This window comes from Molothrus ater, chromosome 19 (genome assembly GCF_012460135.2).
Source record: "Molothrus ater isolate BHLD 08-10-18 breed brown headed cowbird chromosome 19, BPBGC_Mater_1.1, whole genome shotgun sequence".
Lineage (NCBI taxonomy): Eukaryota > Metazoa > Chordata > Aves > Passeriformes > Icteridae > Molothrus > Molothrus ater.
Genome location: NC_050496.2, coordinates 4,655,602 through 4,674,162, shown reverse-complemented (window position 1 = coordinate 4,674,162; position 18,561 = coordinate 4,655,602). Strand labels below are relative to the sequence as shown.

At 44.7% G+C, this 18,561-nt stretch overlaps 1 protein-coding gene across 1 annotated transcript in view; it reads right to left on the bottom strand.

The window, feature by feature from the left end:
- The window catches only part of UBE2O (ubiquitin conjugating enzyme E2 O), a 62,350-nt gene that overhangs the window by 26,013 nt on the left and 17,776 nt on the right, over nucleotides 1–18,561 (bottom strand). Inside the window, exon 2 of the mRNA XM_036394456.2 lies at nucleotides 2,746–2,805. Within this exon, the coding sequence (XP_036250349.1) occupies nucleotides 2,746–2,805 (60 nt within the window). The remainder of the gene's footprint in view (nucleotides 1–2,745; nucleotides 2,806–18,561) is intronic.

Below are 18,561 nucleotides of genomic sequence, written 5' to 3'. Positions count from 1 at the left end.
GGGTTCTGCTGAATCACTCTGAGTTTATAGCAGTGCTCAGCAGTGCAGTCCCAGAAAGAGACATTGCCAACTTGTCTCATCTTCCAGGGCAGGTCCTCAGCTGGGCACAGCTCAAACACACCCATCCTTTCATTAGCTGATCCCATTAAAGGAGGGGCCAAATGGAACAAGCTGACATTTCACAGCTCTGTTACAAAATCCATTTCCATCAATTCCAACAGCAGAACTTGAAAAGGGAAGTGACTGAACTGAGTGAGGAGAGCTGATGGGTTCAAGCCTCACTCACTCCACAACTGAGTGCACTCCCTAGACCTTGCTCCTGCTTCTTCTGGTACCCTGACATCATGCACCACGCTGGAGATAACAGTGAATTGATTCCTTCCCCATCAGAGACGAGGCTTTAAGGCAGACCAGCAAACTCCCATCCAAGAGCTCAGCAGCTCTGCAAACACAGCCATCAATCCCACATCTTCCACCTCCCATCCTTCTACTCTTTCCCTCATCACTCTCTTTTCTAATAAGAGGATCTTTACACCACCTTAATTCTTTTGTTTAAAAGGAACAGCATAGCCCAGAATCCTTTGAAACAACAAAACCCAGGTGTCTGACAGATTACAGATCTACTTCTTACCTTTTCCCCAAATTAGCATATCACCTGAAAAAATTACCTCAGCCACTTCTCCTGCTTCTCATCCAGCTGGATTAGACTTTCAGGCCCAACTGCATTCAGTGAAAATGATCTCATTTTATGCATTTCCCCCTGAAGCAGTCTTTTCCCACACTCAGTGCTCAATGAGAGCACATGGATTTTGAGTCAGCTCTCCTCTCTTGAGGAACAGAGGATTTTGAGTCCTTCTGGCTCAAGGTTAAAAACAAGCCCTAAGAGAGTGTGTTGAATACAGAATAAGTTCCACATTCTCCACTTGCCAGGCCAACTGGCGCAGGGCAACCATCCCACATCCTGAATTTGGCAGGCTGACACTTGCAGGTTTTCTATTTTAAATGCTCCTGTAATTTTTGGAATAGATCTGTTAGCAAGTGAAGGTTTTCTTTGGAATAAAGGGGACTTATTGTTTAATTTACACCCACCAACATTTAGAAACATTTGAGGGTGAGGACATGTAAGTCATCCTCAGATTTGTTACGCTTTTCAACAAAGAAGAAATTGAGTTATAATCTCACCATTCCATCAATTATAAAAATGAAGTTACTGGGCACGAGGATCAAGCAAATACCATTATTTAAACATGCAAACCAACAAAAATGAACATGCAAGACAACTGCTGGGTACATATCTACCAAAGCATGTGCAGCAAGCCAGGGGAGCCAATTTCTGCTCAAATGAGAATGGAAATTGCAAACAAAAGCAGCACATCCATGTTTGCCAAGAGGAAAACAACCTGCTGTCCTGAAAGCTTAAAATGACTTTAAGAAGCATTGGATAAGAAACAGCTGAGAGACAGGACTCAAAGCATCCCCCCTGAGTGAGAAGAACATTCTGACAGCTCCAGCTGTGCCAGGTACAACAGTGTTAATAACAGCCTATAATTCCAGTTTCTACCTGTTCATTGTTTTGGATGAGAACTCTTCCATAAAGCTGCAGTTTTAGAAAAATACGTTGACTTCAAATTTCCACTTCAAACAACCATTAAATTTCTTAAGGAAGTACTTTGCTTCAGCAATTTTCAAATTATTCTTCAAGGTTCTCATTCCTTTTTTTTTTTTTTTTGTAATATTCTGTGAAAAAGGGGGTGGGTTTACTTTTATTAATTGACAAAAAAAGCTTTATCTAAAAATAACAAAAACCCAAACAAGGCAGAGAGGTCAGAGAATAGCCTTCTCTGTCCCTGTACCAGGCTGCACACCATGTGGTGCAACTGCAGCAGTTAGTGGCCAGCTGCTTCCTTCAGCACAGCCTTGGTAGCTACATTGCTGGAAGCAAGTCAAGAGAAGAAGAGGCAAGCACATGGCAGGGCCATATGGCTCAGGGTTAGAGGTTAGCTCTGAGCCACAGCAAGAAATTGCCAACCTTGCTGAGCTCCTAAAGAGTGCAAATCCCATCTGATCATCAATACTCAACAATCTCCCCAGTACTCCCTACACAAAACCCAAATCCACACATCTCTGATAGGCACAAGTGCCATACAACTAGAACAGAGGGGCTGGGACATAGAACAGCATCCAGAAAGAGCAAAGGGAACAATTATCAGCTGCTGTTCAGAACCAGCTTGCTTTCTGTCAACCTAGCTGTGTTGGATGTTCCAGCAGTGTTGGGTTTGCTGAATTTCTGGGAGAAGCTGGAAAAGATGCTGCTTACTGTAGATTAAGAGATGTGTCTGAAAATATTCCCCCCAAATTCTCTACCAGGGCACACAAAGAGGCAAAGGCAAGCAGTGGAACTGGGACCTGCCCCCACTCCAATCTCCCTCTTACTGGGAGAGCAGGTCCACAGTCCCCACAACCCAGAATGGATAAATGTAAAACTTTAATAATGGCAGGGTAGATAGGCTTCTTGTCTCCTGCCCAGGATTGCTTGCTCAGGAGACCTTTGCAGATATGCAACTGTAGAGAGGCAGCCTTAGCAGAATTCCATTTTCACTGGAGGCAGCTAAGTCTATCCAACACACTAAATATAGAACATGCTCAAAGCATTACTGTCCAGCTCCATTCAGGCAATTTGGCAAGTCCTAGAAATCCATGCAGCAGTATCACAATCAAAAAGGACAAAGGAAGAAAAGCACTTACACTGGAGCTCATGTGTCTGACCACATCTCGAGGGACCACTGAGCGATCTTCAAGTTTCAGCTAAGGAGAGAGAGAGAGAGAGATTGGCTTTAGTGCTGACCCCAGATGAAACTCAGTCAGAAATAACATGACAAATACAAATGCACAGTATCCCAGTCCTCTGGACTGAGGAGGATTGCAGTGGAGGATGTTGAGGCACTTCCATCCACACAGAGTTAATCCCCTTGGCACAGCTGCAAAATCCAGTTGACAGATCTGACATCAGCAACCAGGGGATCCATCCATGACTGTGCTCTAAGTCAGCAGACACATCAAAAAGGGTGCAGACATTGACTCATTCATCCCCTCAAGTCTCCCTCTCCTCTCCCTCTGCCTGTACCACACATTATTTCCTACCCACATCCAGTTTACGTAGTAGAGAAGACAGAAGACACACAAAGCAGCACATCACACCACAGCTCTGTGTCTCATCCTGCACATTTTTCACCCAAGATATTCCCAAATATCTGTGGAAAGCCTGTTTGGCTTGGGACACAGAGCAAGGTCCTGTACAGTAAAAGTCTTGGCTGGCAGGGAATAGGTGACAAATCCACTGCAGCAAGAACTTGGAAAAAAGGAAAAGAAATGGCTGTTTCTGTACTTAGAAGCTCTCAGGTACACAGCAGGTAACAAAACATCAATAAGATGTTTTGTTAATAAGATGGATAAAGTCAAAGCACTGCTGACTCCAGCTCCTGCTAAAGCACTTGCTGGCAAAGAGCTCATTCTGGGAACAAAGGATGTGCTTGGAACAGCCTTATGTACCCTACAGCAGCTCTCACAGACCCGTGGGCACCAGGAGTGTTCTTGGAAAGGGAATGGATCACTTGATGGATCTCCAAGTGATGTCCTTCCAAAAGTGGCCCTTCATTCAGCTGTTTCAGTGACCTCAAGACTACTTGCAGGCTATTTCATCAAGTGTTTTCAACAAGCTTCAAACTACAAAATGCAGCTGCCATTGAACACACTGGAATGCTACATGAGGGATGATGTCCTCCTGAGGCCACAAGACTGAACTTCAATTTCAGGCTTGCTCAGCCTCCCAGTAACTCAGCTAAAATCTCCCTCTACTGAGCAGGGAGAAGCCTCATCTGCATTTCAGTGGTCCAGAAGTTATTTGCATTGGTACATCACTGAGCCTTGCAAACACACTCATTACACACCCTGTGCTCTGGAAGTGCCACATGAGTGCACCATCAGGGACAGAGCCTCTCTCACGTGTCACTTTCAGAACCAGCAGTGCCACTGCTGCTGCATTCCTGGCCTCTCCTTGTTCAGCCCAGCATGAACTCCACTGTGCTCTGTCAGCATTTCATCCTAACCCACTCCCTGGCTTACAGCCTGCTTTACTAAATTAGACAAATCTATAATCCAAGAACAGGATCTGGAATCAAATCAAAGGACCTGAGTATTTATCATCTTCTTGACTGTGTGTTTCAGTAAGAGGGGAAGAGACCCAGGCAGGCAGGCTTTTAGACCCAACTTCTGGAGTCAGAACCTCACTGGAGTGGCAAACCTGAAGCCCACAGCACATTTCCAGATTGTAGAAGTGTTTTCACTGCCTCCCACATCCCACTGTAGTATATAGATAGACATCAATTTTTATACAGCTTTCTAAAATTATTTGTTAAACTAAGTACTGTATAGGCAGCCTTTTAAAATCCAGAATCAGGCTGCAACATTTACATTCCAGTAAGTACTCAAGCATGAGCAGCAGTTTGGGTACTGTAACTGAAGTATTCTCACTGCACAGCTCCAAGTGAATGATGATACTTTCATTTCAAAATGCATTAGGGCTTAAATTGATGCATTATGTTTCAACACATCACTCAGCCACACTGCTCCCTATGATGCAGCCTCTGAAGAACCCAGAACATGAGGATGATTTGATGTTACCCAGCAGCAGCAGCAGCATTATCTTTGGGTTACTCAATGCTGGTAAATCCCAGAAGCTGTCAATCAGCAGCATTCCCATTTTGTGATCCTTTCTCAAGAATATAATCATACAAATTCTTCCCAAAGCAAAGCATAAAGCTTCCTCTACAGGGGGGGACTATATTTAACCTATTTTCAGGTCTCTTGGCTTTTAAAGGCAGCACTATTTTCAGCTTCATGTGCCAGACCCACCTGTCTCAGTGGCAAGAAAAAGCAAGCCAAGGAGGAGGCAGAAAGCCAGCATCAACAATAAATACTTCACAGGTCTGTCATGTCACAAAAGACTCAAAACCCACAAGAAACCCAACCAGAGTGAGCTGGGATGGCTGCTGATGAACACAACAGTTCAGGGATTCTTCCTGTCCTCTGTCACACCCAGAGCAATGTGACCATCAATTGATGGACAGCCTCCTCCCTCAGCACTGAGGGAATTCTGTTGCAGAAGCACTTTTAAAATAGGTCCTCACAGTTGCTATATTTACCTCTATGAAAGTCAGTATTAACATGGCTGGGTTTATGTTTTAGCCGTGTGCCTCAGTAATAGCCCCAAGAATGACAAAACAGCAGTTTCCAGAGATGCTCTGAGGAATCCTATGCTCCTGTTTGCCAAGGTGAGCTCCCTCCTCAAGATGTGTTTTGTGTTGCTTTTTAAAAAATAAATTCACTATTACAAATGTTAAATAAGGCAAACCAAATACACCCATCACTACAGACACATTTTACCCTGGTGAAGAGGGTGACACACCCAGCTTGGGGTCAGTTATGTTCCTTAGGGCCTTGCCTGCAAAAAAGTGGCAGAACAGCTCTGGCCCCCATTTATTTCCTTTGCTATTCAGGTGCTCTTGGTGCTCAGCACTGAATCAGTGCCTGAGCACCACAGCAAATTTACTCATCAAAAGGCAGCAGCTGCAATCTGGAGAACACCTGACACTTTAGCAGGGCTGATGATGCTCTCAAACCACACACAGCAGGAGGAGTACACAAATTCTGATTTTCTGCATAAAGAACAAGCACCAACAGGACCACATTCCCCTTCTCAGCTGAGTCATCTCACCTCAAACTAAATAAGGGAGCCATCAGGGCTCACACCTGGAACTGGGCAGACTGGGAAAGGACAGACACTTCACTGAACATTAGCCCATTAAGCCTTGGGAGCTTTCTGCTTTCATCCACTGGCTTAATTTTTTTTATTACAAACTTGTCATTTGAAACAAAATCTTTGTGGTTTGGGTTTTGTTAGTTTAAACTAACAGCAGAGGTTAGGAGAGATGTCTGTGACAGAAAACTGAATTCCCACTTTAGCAAACAATTTGGCAGCGAGGTATAAACATCCCCAGGCAGGGGTGGGCTAAACTCCCACTGTAACTCTCTGGGTTTAATCTCTCAACTCCCTTGAACAAATGCAAGATATGGTGCCAATTTTCCTCTCCAACAGCTCCCTGCTGACAAGAGCTCAAAACCAGAGCAATTTACTTTGATGATCTGGACTAGCCACAAATGCCAAATATTGTGGCAGGTAAATAAGCAACAATCACTTCTGAAGTTCAGTGGCAAATAATATGGGAGTTGCTGGGATTGATATAGGGACAAGCAGCCCTGGGTGGTGTGAATCCAAACAAACTGAGTACTGGAGATACTCAGTAGTGGCTTAAATCCCTGCATAACTAAAGCAGAGCTTAAATTAATTAATTAGCAATCTAGGTTTGTTTATAACATCATTGGTACCCAGCAGTGGACAGAATCACTCCCACACCGGTGTCACCATCCCTCAGAACGTTTTATCCAACAAAGGAGAAAGGACAACTCATCCACACTTACTGCCAGCACATCCCTTCCTTTCCTATTCCCAGAGTTTCTTTTCTGCATGGGGCAGGAGTGCTGGTGCTTCACTTTAGGAGAAACAGAAGGTGGTAATTCTGCCCGCAAACAGCATTTTGGTTTGCTACTGCCACATTGCACTGCAGGTAAACAATATTGTCACAGGAGGCAGGGATGAAAAAACTCTCCCCTGCTCCAAACATCCCAAGAACAGAAACTGGGGACAAGTTTAAACCCAGACAGGAGCCTGAATGCATCAACACACAGTCCTTGGTTGCTCAGTCTCAAACATGCCAGGACATTCCTTCCTTCAGAGGGGCTGACTGCTGAGCTGCATTGCAGGTTCAGCCACACTGGGACACACCAGGAAGGATGGGAGACCCTGGCACTGAGACTCCACACTCAGATGTGGGGGCACAGCTTCCACCTGGATCAGTCATGGCTTTACAGCTGCATTTCTGCTCAGCTGCCCAGCGACAGAGAGCACCCTGGCTGTGGGAGAGGGCACCTGATGCAGTATAATGCCTGCCAATGCCAACTCTCCCTGTTAAGGTTCATGCTTGGCCAGTGCTGTCTCAGATTCTGGAGCAGTTGAGGGAACTGGGGGGGCTCAGCCTTGAGCAAAGCAGGCTCAGGGGGGGATCTGCTCCTACTCTGCAACTCCCTGGCAGAAGCTGTAGCCAGGTGGGGGTCAGGCTCTTCTCCAAGGTAACATGACAAGAGGAAGCAACCTCACATTGTGCCAGGAGAGCTTCAGACTGGATATTAGGAAAAATTTCTTCATCAAAAGGGCTGTCAAGCACTGGCACAGGGAAGTGACAGAGTCACCATCCCTGGAGGGATTTAAAAGATGTGCAGCTGTAACACCTGGGGACATCATTTAGTGGTGGGTTTGGCAATGCTGAATTAATGGTTGAACTCAAAGGTCTTGTCCAACCTGAAGAACTGCAGTGACTGACCAATAAAGAATGACATTTGCTCAAGGGTGACAGTGTGATCCCACAGCCTCTACCTCCAACGCAATCACTGTGGTGACAACATCACTTTCTATTCCAGACACATCCTGAATTTCATCCTCCAAAACAAGAACTCTGGAAATAAACTCCACAGATGGAGGAGAAAAAGCAGCACACACACATTGGTATCTGCTTATAAAAATGAAAATACAAGGCACCACAAAAAATGGAGGAAAGCACAATGCTGGATGTGAAACTCTGTATGTTAACCTGAACTGCTGCTGATGGTTGAGATGTTCATCCAGCTGACTCAGAAGTGAATTTTCTGTTATGAAAGCTGCTTCTGCCTCTTGACTTAAACAAGGACTTGTGGCCACCACAAGGGCAGAGAGGCCAGGCTGTGACCTGCACAGACCTGTCACTTCAGCTCAGTCTGGGCTCCTTGCCCATCTCACAGGTCCCAACCCTCCCCTTGCACATCTTGTGTCACTGATCTCTTTTCAAGCACTGCTCTCATCCCAGGCTCTGCACCTACAACTGTAAACAAAAAAAAAGTAAAAAAAAAAAGAAGAAATTACTTGCAATTTTGTGAAGTCTGTTTTGAATTCTCTCAATGGGACTAAGAAAGAAAGTGTGAGGGGAAAAAATAATGCCTTTTTTTAGATGTATTATTATTTTCTGGTGTCCTTTTTAGTCAAGCCAAGGTTTTAGCCATAGAAAACATGTCACACTTGTCTTTTTGTGACAATGGACAAACATTGTGACGGAGGAGACATGAACTAGGTACCTGATTTCTGTCCAGCATCCACAGCTAGAACTTTAGACTCACACAGATGGAGGGGTTTTTTTAAGCTGTGCTGGAGAGTTCTCCTGGCAAGTCAATATCTGAAATGTTCTGGAGTTGAAAATTAATCCACTCCCTGGGACATTCCTCCAGGGTCACCAGGACTGTCACTGTCCTACAATCACCACATTAGCATTCTGTTTTGAATGGACAGCACCGACTTGAGAGCTTGGAAGTTGCCATGGAAACTTGTAACAGCAATGCTCAGAAGACAAGAAACCCCACAGGTTAAGAGCAAACCACAGGGAAAGCAGCTACTGCAGCAACCGGTAACAAGGCATGCCAGACCCCTCCAAACCTCAGTACCACATTCATAACCAGTTAAAGCTAAACCCAAATGCCTGCTGCTGGGAAAAGGTAAAACCTTGATTCACTGAACTGACAGACAGACTCCTTGGAGGTATTTTGAAAGACCTGGACAGCCTCTCAGCACCTGAAACAGGACATGAGGTACCACAGTTCCCATGCCTGGTTTCTAAACCCAAAAGCAAACAGATCCTTTTCTCCTCCAGTCCTGAAGCTGTGGCTTGGAAACCTCCACCAGATGCACTGGTTTGTGACTGGAACCACTGCCAGGCTCTTACTGGAGGCTAAGAGGAAACTTCCTGACTACATGAAGCAGCTCCTGGCCACCAGCAGCTCCAGCCCCAGACACCAGGAGCAAACAGAGCAGCTCCAGAGCTGCCTTGGCACTGGAAGGGCTGTGGGACGGGTGCTCATGGAAACGGGCAGGAGGGAGCACAACTGGCAGCAGCCAGCCCAACTCAGCATGCCCCAGCTCTTGTTTTTTAACTCTAAGGTCTGATTACACACCCAAACAGCTAAAACAGAAGTGTAGCAATGAATTCAACACAAGCTGTTTTTATTTTAAATCTAGATGAGGTGTCTAAAAAAGCAAGTCAGCTGTCCAAATATAGCATGGATATACCAAGTTAGATGACAAAGGTTCAGAAATTCAATGACCCAGAAGATCTGAAGCCAAGATATTAAAATATCTTTTCAATATCAACACATTACCAATGGCATCACATACTACTGTTGGAAAAATATGTTTCATATCCAAAGTTCACCTCCAGTGAAAGCCTTGTGTTACATTGATCAGATTGCATTGCACATGAGCAGTTGTGAAAAACAAGGAGAGAAGAAAAAGCAACAGCAGAGAATTCCCTGGAAGCTCAGAGTTGATTCACACTGTGACATTTAAAGTGGCACATGTTGTTTCACTTCTAACTGGAGTTTTCCAGCCACATTGCATTTTTATGGGAAAGAAAGATGGGCAAATAGGACAGAAGACAGACTAACAGAAACTTTAGACTCCTGAGAACTAAAATTCTACTACCCAGAACAGCTGAACAATGAGCTACACAATACAGAGGGTTTTAAAAACAACCCTTGAGGGATGCAGCTGCAAAAATATGAAAATAAATCTTTTGCACTGATTGGTACAAAAGTTCTGCCTGTGACACCTCCTGGCTATTCCTACATGGCAAGCACAAGTAGTCTGTGGCTCTTCCAGACAAAAAATTCAAAGTCTTAGGAGGCTGTGGAGACTCCTGCATTACTTACAGAAGAACTATACCCTTGTGGGGAAGGTCTAAACCTTCACCTGCACAAGTATTACATGTCAAAGTAGTTTGTGCCTTCCTACACCAGCAGAGAACTGAGCTGGTCACTGCTCTGCCACATAACTCACACCTGTAATTCATAGGATGGTCTGGGTTGGAAGGGACTTGAAAACCATCTCATTCCACCCCTGCCATGGGCAGGGACACCTTCCACTATCCCAGGTTGCTCCAAGCCCCATCCAAGCCTGACCATAAACACTTCCAGGGAAGGAGCAGCCACAGCTTCTCTGGGCAACCTGTAGACACATGGAGGTTTTCACCCATTTCACTTTAGCATCAGTCTGCATTATTATATCATGATAGTGCTTGTCATCTGAAAGCACTCAAAGAATCACAAAAGGAGAAAATATTAAGTTACTTAGGAATTGCATCAGGAGATGAAAATTGTGTTCGAATATGAACAACTGAACTAACTCTGAAGAGCCTTGAGTGACTCAGGAACACACAGTTCCTTTGGTTTGGTCAAGCTGGGGAAGGACAGTGAGCAGGATCTTTGTTTCCTGTATTCTGCACAGGAGTCCAAAAGCTTGCTCATGAGGCTGCTTTGGGCAGTGCAAGACATCCCTCTGTGAAAGGTCAGGTTGATGATTAACTTCAGGTACAGAAGGACAGCACTGGGGTAGGCAGTGGGAGTGCTAAAATGCTCCCCTGATCTGAAATAGATGTTTTAGAACACTTCACAGAGGCCAAGATGAAACCAAGACAGCTTTGCATCCCAGCAGCTCTACCTGCAGGCAGTCACCTGATCACAGATTACAATTCCTTTGTTCATGCAACCAGCAGCTCTGAATGTGCCAATCATCCAACATTCAGCACATCCACAGCAGCACAAACTGAGATTCACCACTAAGCCAACCCCAAGTAGTGCCTGTTACCTGCAAACTACTGTGGATTGATTGTACAGTTTGAACAGTTTTTTTTTCAGGAAACAAGAAAAAGGCATGGCCTAAAGCAGAATTCTATTAGCTCATGAAGATTCCATCAGTGGTAGGGATGAACACAGCAGTTTCCAGCCCCAGGCCAGCACAAACTAAAACACACTTGTCTGTCACCAGCTGAATGCCTACAAATCTCCAATCCCTGTACTAAGGGAACATGATTTTTTATCTAATTACACACAAATTGTACCCAGGGCTGCCAGAGCCAGGCAGCACCTGCCATCGTGCAGAGTCACTGAGTAAACAAGAGGAGAGTTCGTGGCAGGCAGCAAAGAAGAGAAGTCTCTGTGACACCCACAGGAGAACAGGCAACCTGAAAAATGAGAGCCAGATCACTGCCTCCACATCACTGCTCCCTTTTGACACTGCCAGAGGTGCAGGGAGCCTTGGAACACAGCAGCTTCAAAATCCAGCTGTGTCATTAGTTCTGATAATCTCCCAACGCTGTGAAGCCTCCCTGGGGACCTGCAGCTCTTGTAAGACAAAGTGACAGCTCTGTAATTTGTCTTTATGACATATTATGGAGACACAGAAACCTGAAGTCACTCAGTTGAGTCCCTTCCAACTGCAGGCTGAAGGTTCCTGAGTCTCCCCTATTTTCACATTGATCCCCAATGGACTTGTAGCTACCTTTGTTCCTGTTCATATTTCTGACCACAAAAGCTATTTTTATTTTTGCCTTCCACATTATTTTTGGGTAATAAAGTACAAAACCCTTTCCACAGCAAAGTTCTGGTCTTTCAGACACAGCCAAACAATGCAGAATCTTCCCCTCCTCCCAACAAATATCACCTTTGAGCCTCCTGGCAGAAAGACACTGAAATATTCTACTTTCCTTTGCCAAGAGGTAGAAACTAGTTAAAAAGTCTGAATAAATCAATGGATGAAACAAAATTTCACTGTAGTTATAATGTGGGTAAAAGCTGTGCTTTGGAGCAGAAGAATTTGGCTTTAACAGAAATCTTTTGCTAAGCAAAAGTAAACCTTCTACTTGGATTTCTCTTGTCCAAGAAATACATTTATTTTACTGACAACAAATCACTTCTGTGGTTCTGCATATTTACATGACATTTTGGAAAACACTACAACACAGATTCCCTGGCCCAGTGAACACACCATTCTGAAAAAGAAGTACAAGGCAGTAGTTCAAGGGAAGGAAGATAAGACAACAGGAAGATTACTGGGTTGTTATTATTTAAAGGAAAATAAGTAGGTTGGGAGCATTTCCCAGAAGAGAGAATGTGGCTGGGAGAGAGGAGGATCCTGGAAGCAGACAAGCAAAGCTGCATAAACAACAGCCACTCTCAGCTCTTCAGTATCCTCAGCCTCACTTTTCTAACTGGTGTGTAAACACTCAACACCACCACACACTCACATGTGCCAGCCTGGGTTGGATATCTGAAAAAGGGGTAAAGCAACAAAGACAACCTGGTATATAAAGAAAAAAATTACACAAGAGTTTGAATTTTGCCAACCTTGTCACCAAGTGCTGTTTGTTCAAACAGCACATTCCATATACTCACTCCCATCAACCAATAACCAGGACTTTCATCTGGGAACACAGTCAAACCCTGTGTCTGCAAAAAGGTTTGCAAAACTTTAGAGGAAATAAAAATAATAAAACAATAAAGTAAAAATAATTCAGAAAGAGTGAAGATAATAATGCTCAGCATTAAGATATAGAAGGGTAAAGTTTAAAAGCACATGGCTGTGACTAGAAAATGTGTAAAGATCTTTCAAGAGAAGATTTAGTGACTAGGAAGTCACTTATAGTCCTACAGGGAATCTTTCAAATATGTCCCCAGTTACAGGATTTAATCTAAATGTTGGATTTTAGTTCTTAGCAGCAGTTTTAAGTAAAAAATTACCTCCCTTCTCAGTGTTTACAGTTCTTGCCTCATGTACTCAGACTTCCTGTAGAGCAGCTCTGGGAACATCAAGTGTTAAACAGAAAAGTCAAAAGGATCGTGTCCAGGTGCAATGTCCCCAAAGCACAGATTATTACAGGACACCCCCTCCCACCTTCTTACAGTAAAATGGCTGAGAAAAAGCAATACTGCTCTCCTATCACCTCTGCCTGAGTACTTGAGGAAAGCTTGACCAAGAGCAGTGCTCCAGCACCAGATGGCACTGTTACCTGAGGAAAACCACAGGAGACCAGAGTTACAGGCACAGGAGGAGCTGGTTGAGAGCAGCAAGCAGCAAAGTGGACAACATTTTGCCTCTCCATCAGCCAACACTGCTCACAGAGGCTGCTCAACACTCCTGCAGTAAACCCAAAGTACAATCAGAGAGGCAGCAGCCCCCAGGAAGAAACTGCTGTGAGAAGCCAGCAGCTCCACAGAGCCCCAAAGCCTCAAGTGTGTCAAGAGATGCCTGCTTCCAGCAGGACCTAAGGAAAGGCTGCAGAGACCCTGGTGAACATCTGACCATGCAGGTGAAAGCAAAGGCTGTGCAGCTCTTCTGGCAGCATCTGAGAAGCTCTAAGGGAGTTGCATTTCACTGCCAGAAGAAACTCCCCTGAGGAGCTCACATGGATGCTGACACCACCCAGTGTGATAGGAAGAAGAGATTCCCATTTCAGTCTGGATTCCCAGGATTCCCAACAGCCCACTGTTTTAACTTGCCAGTTAAGCTCTGTTCCTCCTTGTGTGCAAAAATAGCCTGTCCAGTAGCTCTTTCATTTACCTGAAGCAAAAGAATTCTTCAAATTGTTGCCTTGGGAGGGAGGTGGCAGTTAATATGCAACAGGTTTTCCAGGTTCTTGCTGAACCTGGATGGATGGGGATGCCATCTGGACAGCATCAGCAGCACAGAAATTAGTCACTGGCCACTCTGAGCTGCATTTGGGGCACATGCCAGGTCTGGAGGAAAGAGTGGGGCTGCTTAGATCTCCATCTGCCTTTCAGAGGATCAAAAGGATGCTGTGAGGAAATCTGTGTGACTCTTGCTGGCCAATTCACTCCCGAGGCACAACAATGTACCTCACCTTTCTACATCTTTGAGAGGAGAAGTAAAGAGTGTATCCATAAAAAATACTCTTTGCTCCACATTCCTGGAGGAAAGCAGGGTGGGCTCTTTTGCTGAGCTAAACTGGACTCTGCTGGGTTGGTGGTAACCCTGTGCTAGGGCACAAAGCATCCTCCTTCCCCTTTGCAATCAGGTCAGCAGCATGCAGGAGAAACTCATTAGCCCACAGCAAAAAATCCACCTTGCAAAAACTGCCAGGGAACAACAAGAGGGAGACCTATCAACAGAAAATCACCGTGTCTGCTTTCCAGCTGGTTAGCTCATTTGCTGCTGCTGTGAATACAAACCAGCCATTTAAATTAGCTTCTAATTGTTCACAATTATTCAGACACAGCATAACCTGCAAGCAGGAAGACGTCAGGCAAGTAGGAGAGAAAGAATGGTTTCAGATGCCTTGACAAGATTCACATATTCATGCCTTGCAAGTCTCACAGCCTGCCATCTCCAGCAATGCTGCCTCTCTCACAGACCCCCCAGATGTACACTTAGCATTGCAGAGGAATGAGATAATCCACGGCTGTTCCTACACTTCAGGTTTCTACTCTTTCTTGCTCCCATTTTTGGACTGGTTCAAAAATTAAACCAATAATATTTTGGTCTACCCCAGTCGTTCACAGTCTCTGCACACACAGGCAGTTTGAGCAACACTATTTATAAAGCTGCTTAAAATTCTGGCCACAGCCAGAGCTCTTTGATAGGATGTCAGCCATGCGACACCCGAACGTAGGAGGTTGACACAGGATGGTTAGTGTAATACAGCCCACTCTCCTTTCCCTTTCTTTCACCTAGAGCCTCCACTACCACCCTCACAGGAGTCCCTTCCCCCCACAATTACTGCAATTTTCTCTCCTAGGGAAGATATTAGTGTGTTACCCTTAAATCCCTAGCGTGCCTGTTTTAGTTTACATATGAGACTCAATGCAAGTCCAGTCTGCAGGTCAAATTACTTTAGGGGACTGAGTCCAGACATATCTTAAAGAAAAAATTCCCTCACATTCAGCCCTGTTTGGATCCAGAGCTAGAGCGTTGCCACAGAGCTAAAATACTCAAATAGGTCTAAGAACTTCAGAAAATTTAATAAACTTGAGCAAGAATATTTTATCAAGTACAGAATCTCCTAGAGGAGACAAAATAACCCTGAAAAGCAATGTATAAATAGCTGTAGCTGAAAGCACAGCAAATGCTGTGTCATGCCACATTCCCAAGTCAATCCCAGGCAGTGAGTGCACGAAGCTGCCCAGCCTCCCTTGCACCTTCTCTGAGGTTCATGCCTGCTCTGGAATCAGAGCATCCCCCTGGAGAAATATTGCTGGTTGATCTCACATGCAGAACACACTCCCCAAGCACACTGCAGTGCCTCTGTTACACAGGAGGAACACTGCATGGACAGACAGAATGCCTGCAGCCCGAGGAGAGGAGGGAATGCAGTGCGTTCCAGAGGCAGATCAGGACCTGGCTGGCTTAGCTAAGAAATACAGGATGCTCAGGCTGGCTTTGGGGGCAGTTTCCACAGCCAGTGATTAAAAACACTCTGGGACACTCAAATTTAGCTGACAAGGAAACCAGTGCTGCTGCCCCCTCATGGGGCCACAGCCAGGGCAGAGGCCTGGGGTCACCTCTCTCCCTCCTGGCACAGAGCAAAGGCAAACACTGCTTTAGAGGTACAATAGCCAATGCTTGCTCCAAGGCAGAGCAAGCATTCAGCAAAGGCTTCCTGTTAAATAACACTCCTGAGCCAGCTGTATCCACAGTTAAGTCATACATTCCTTAAAAAACAAAAAACAATCAATGCCTTTATATTCAGCTGAAACAACCTCTGGAATGCTAGAGAGAATCCACCCAAATTTCAGTGACAGCAGTGGGTACCCTGTGCATGCATTTATTTCTGATAAACAGCAAAGCCACTCCCCCAGCTCACACTGCAGAAGAGTATGTGAATGCTACTGGGACAATGCAGCACAATTGCATCATTGCCCAAAAAACCTCAGCTGCATTTTCTATTCACTGAAAGAGTTTCAGTTATCCCCCACATACATAAATGCTGTATTGGCCATTACAAATGGAGGAACAGCCCCTACTGAATACATACACCGAGCTACAGAAGCTCAGCTATTTAATGACTGGATTTCTGCAACCCCTACACTGTGACATCCCTTTCTGTGAGGGGTGGATCCACCACCTGCAGAATGGCTGGGGGAAGACCAAAACATCTCCCAGGCATAGTAGTTTAATTCACTGCCTTCTGTTTACACACTCCGTAATACAAAAGCAACCAACCTTCAATTCCTTTCAAAAAATCTGAGAAAAATCTCAACAAGAACCAGTGACAGTTCTGATACAATAGAGACAGAAATATAAAAGCCCTGCAGAGTTTAACTTAATACCCCTGGAGCAAAACCTTGTTTCTCCCCCCTTGCACAGCTAAGTCCACTGGACTGACTTTTTTTTCCTTCCCATCTCAGCCAGAGCACAAAGCTTTCAACACCATATTTAAAACTCATCAATGTCATCATAACAACACTCCTGTATTATTTTGCCTTCAGGTGTTTTCTTGGCTGACTTCTAAACCATTTACTGTAAGCTCTCCAGATTCTGCCAGCACCCTGAGACAACACAGCATTTACCCAGCAGAAGATTCAACATCCACATGGAAACACCACTCTCCTCTCCACATTACTCTGCAGGTTCAGTTATTCAGCAGCATATTTGATGTGGCAATAATTCAAGCTTATAGCTCGGGGAATCTTCTTTTCTCCCCATCTCTTCCTTGGGAACTAAGCAACCAAGCAGCACATCTAGAGATGGCTCACAGAACTCACCCAGCCCCTGGTGTAAGTAAACACTCACAGCAGTGGCACAGGAACCACAGGAGTAATCAAGCCAGATGTTCCCTGGTTTTGTACAGTGTACACACAGTTCCCATTCTAAACCTGCTCCAAGGTAGATTATTAAGTTCTCCTCTACACATCTTTTAAGGCAAAATCCTTTTTATGTGCATGAATCCTTGCCAGTGTTGTTTTCCTCTGGACATAACAAACAGACAGCTACAAAATTCCGGCAGGAATACATCTTTATGCTCCTCTGCTCTGCACAGGCTCTACAGCCCAACAGCTACAAAGCAATCACAAATCACTGGGAAAAATATCTCCCAGGATACTGAAATCCAGTTTTCAAGGAAACCTTACGTGTTTAGGAGACCCAGCATCTGAAGAGTCCCCAGGGGAGTAACATACTTCTAGACCAACCAGGAAGCTGTGAAATATTCCATTTTTAACAAGAGGAGTGTTTCTGAGAGACCTGGAACTGCCCCTTCACTAAAAACATTTCTGAAAGGTCACCTCTTACAGGCAAGCAAGGTGAGACTGATTGTTAGCAGAACTCACCTCAGAGCTGACTATTTCCCCATAAATGTCAAAGACTAAAGGCACAGGGCACAGGCTTTTCCAAACTGGAGTTTATAACTGTTTTAAGGGATGCTTTGCTGCATCTTTCACCTTGCATACAGAGCAGGAAGCTGCTTCTAGCAGGAAAATTTCTTTAGTGTCTTCTTGGCCCAATGTCACAAACATCACAGTAACATCACCTGTAGGGTATTTCAGTGCAGAGCTGGTTAGAGAAGATGCTAAAACATGATTGGAGATGTCATGTTTGACTTGGAAACTGTCAAATGTTTCACATTTACAAAGTGCATTTGTTCCCCTCCTGTCCTTCCCACCCCTCCTTCAGATGTGCCAGCTCAGCCTAATGCCTGAGATGAGCCAAGGTCTTTCATCTCAAGCACCTTCCCTGCCTCTGAGGACTCTCTCAGGTGTAACCTAACTGGATGTAAGCAGCTCTGCTGAGATGCCCTCAGAGGAGTAAGTGCTCACTCCAGACAGCACAGGCAAGAAGCACCAAAAGCCCGTTTGCCCAAAGTCAGCAGTTCTGCCACATGGCCAGGCAGTGAGAGGCTGTTTTTCCCCCTCTAAAAAAATCATCCAGAGCATCTTTCAGAGCAGGGAGGTACCAGGTCCTAGTACAGTTGCAATAGAGTCTTGCGCTGTACCTAATAGCAAATATCTTAACCAAGAAGAAAAAATACTAAGGATGAAAGATAAAGCTAATCCATTACAAAGCCACTGATCCTTGTCCTGGCAGTGGCTTGACTCCAAGTGCATGCTTTGTACATCTGGATGCCTTTGCATCTACACATCAAACAATAAAAAACAGTCTGGTGAACAACTAATCAATAGTCTCCTCTGCAAAATAAATTTTACCTTCTTAAGCCAAGCCTGTTACCCTTGACAGCAAGCCCCATATTTCCTGGAACTGTAATTCACTTGATGCCTACTTCCTAAAATTACCTTTTTTGAGGATATATTGCTATGCACATATACAGCAGATAAGTGGGTATTTTGCTTTAACACCAGATTCTGTTATGTGCTGTACATACATAACAAGTTCTTTGCTTTAATGACTTCAGCTATAAGAGAGGGATTTCAGCTCATCACAACCCTGAAACATTGAGCCATAAACACAGGTAGAGCAGATTTGCAAACACTATGAAAACACCCTTGCAAGATGACTGAGAGGGCTCTGCTCCCCTGAGAGCTGGAAGAGTGCTCTGCCTCTTTCTCTTCTGAAAAATGGAG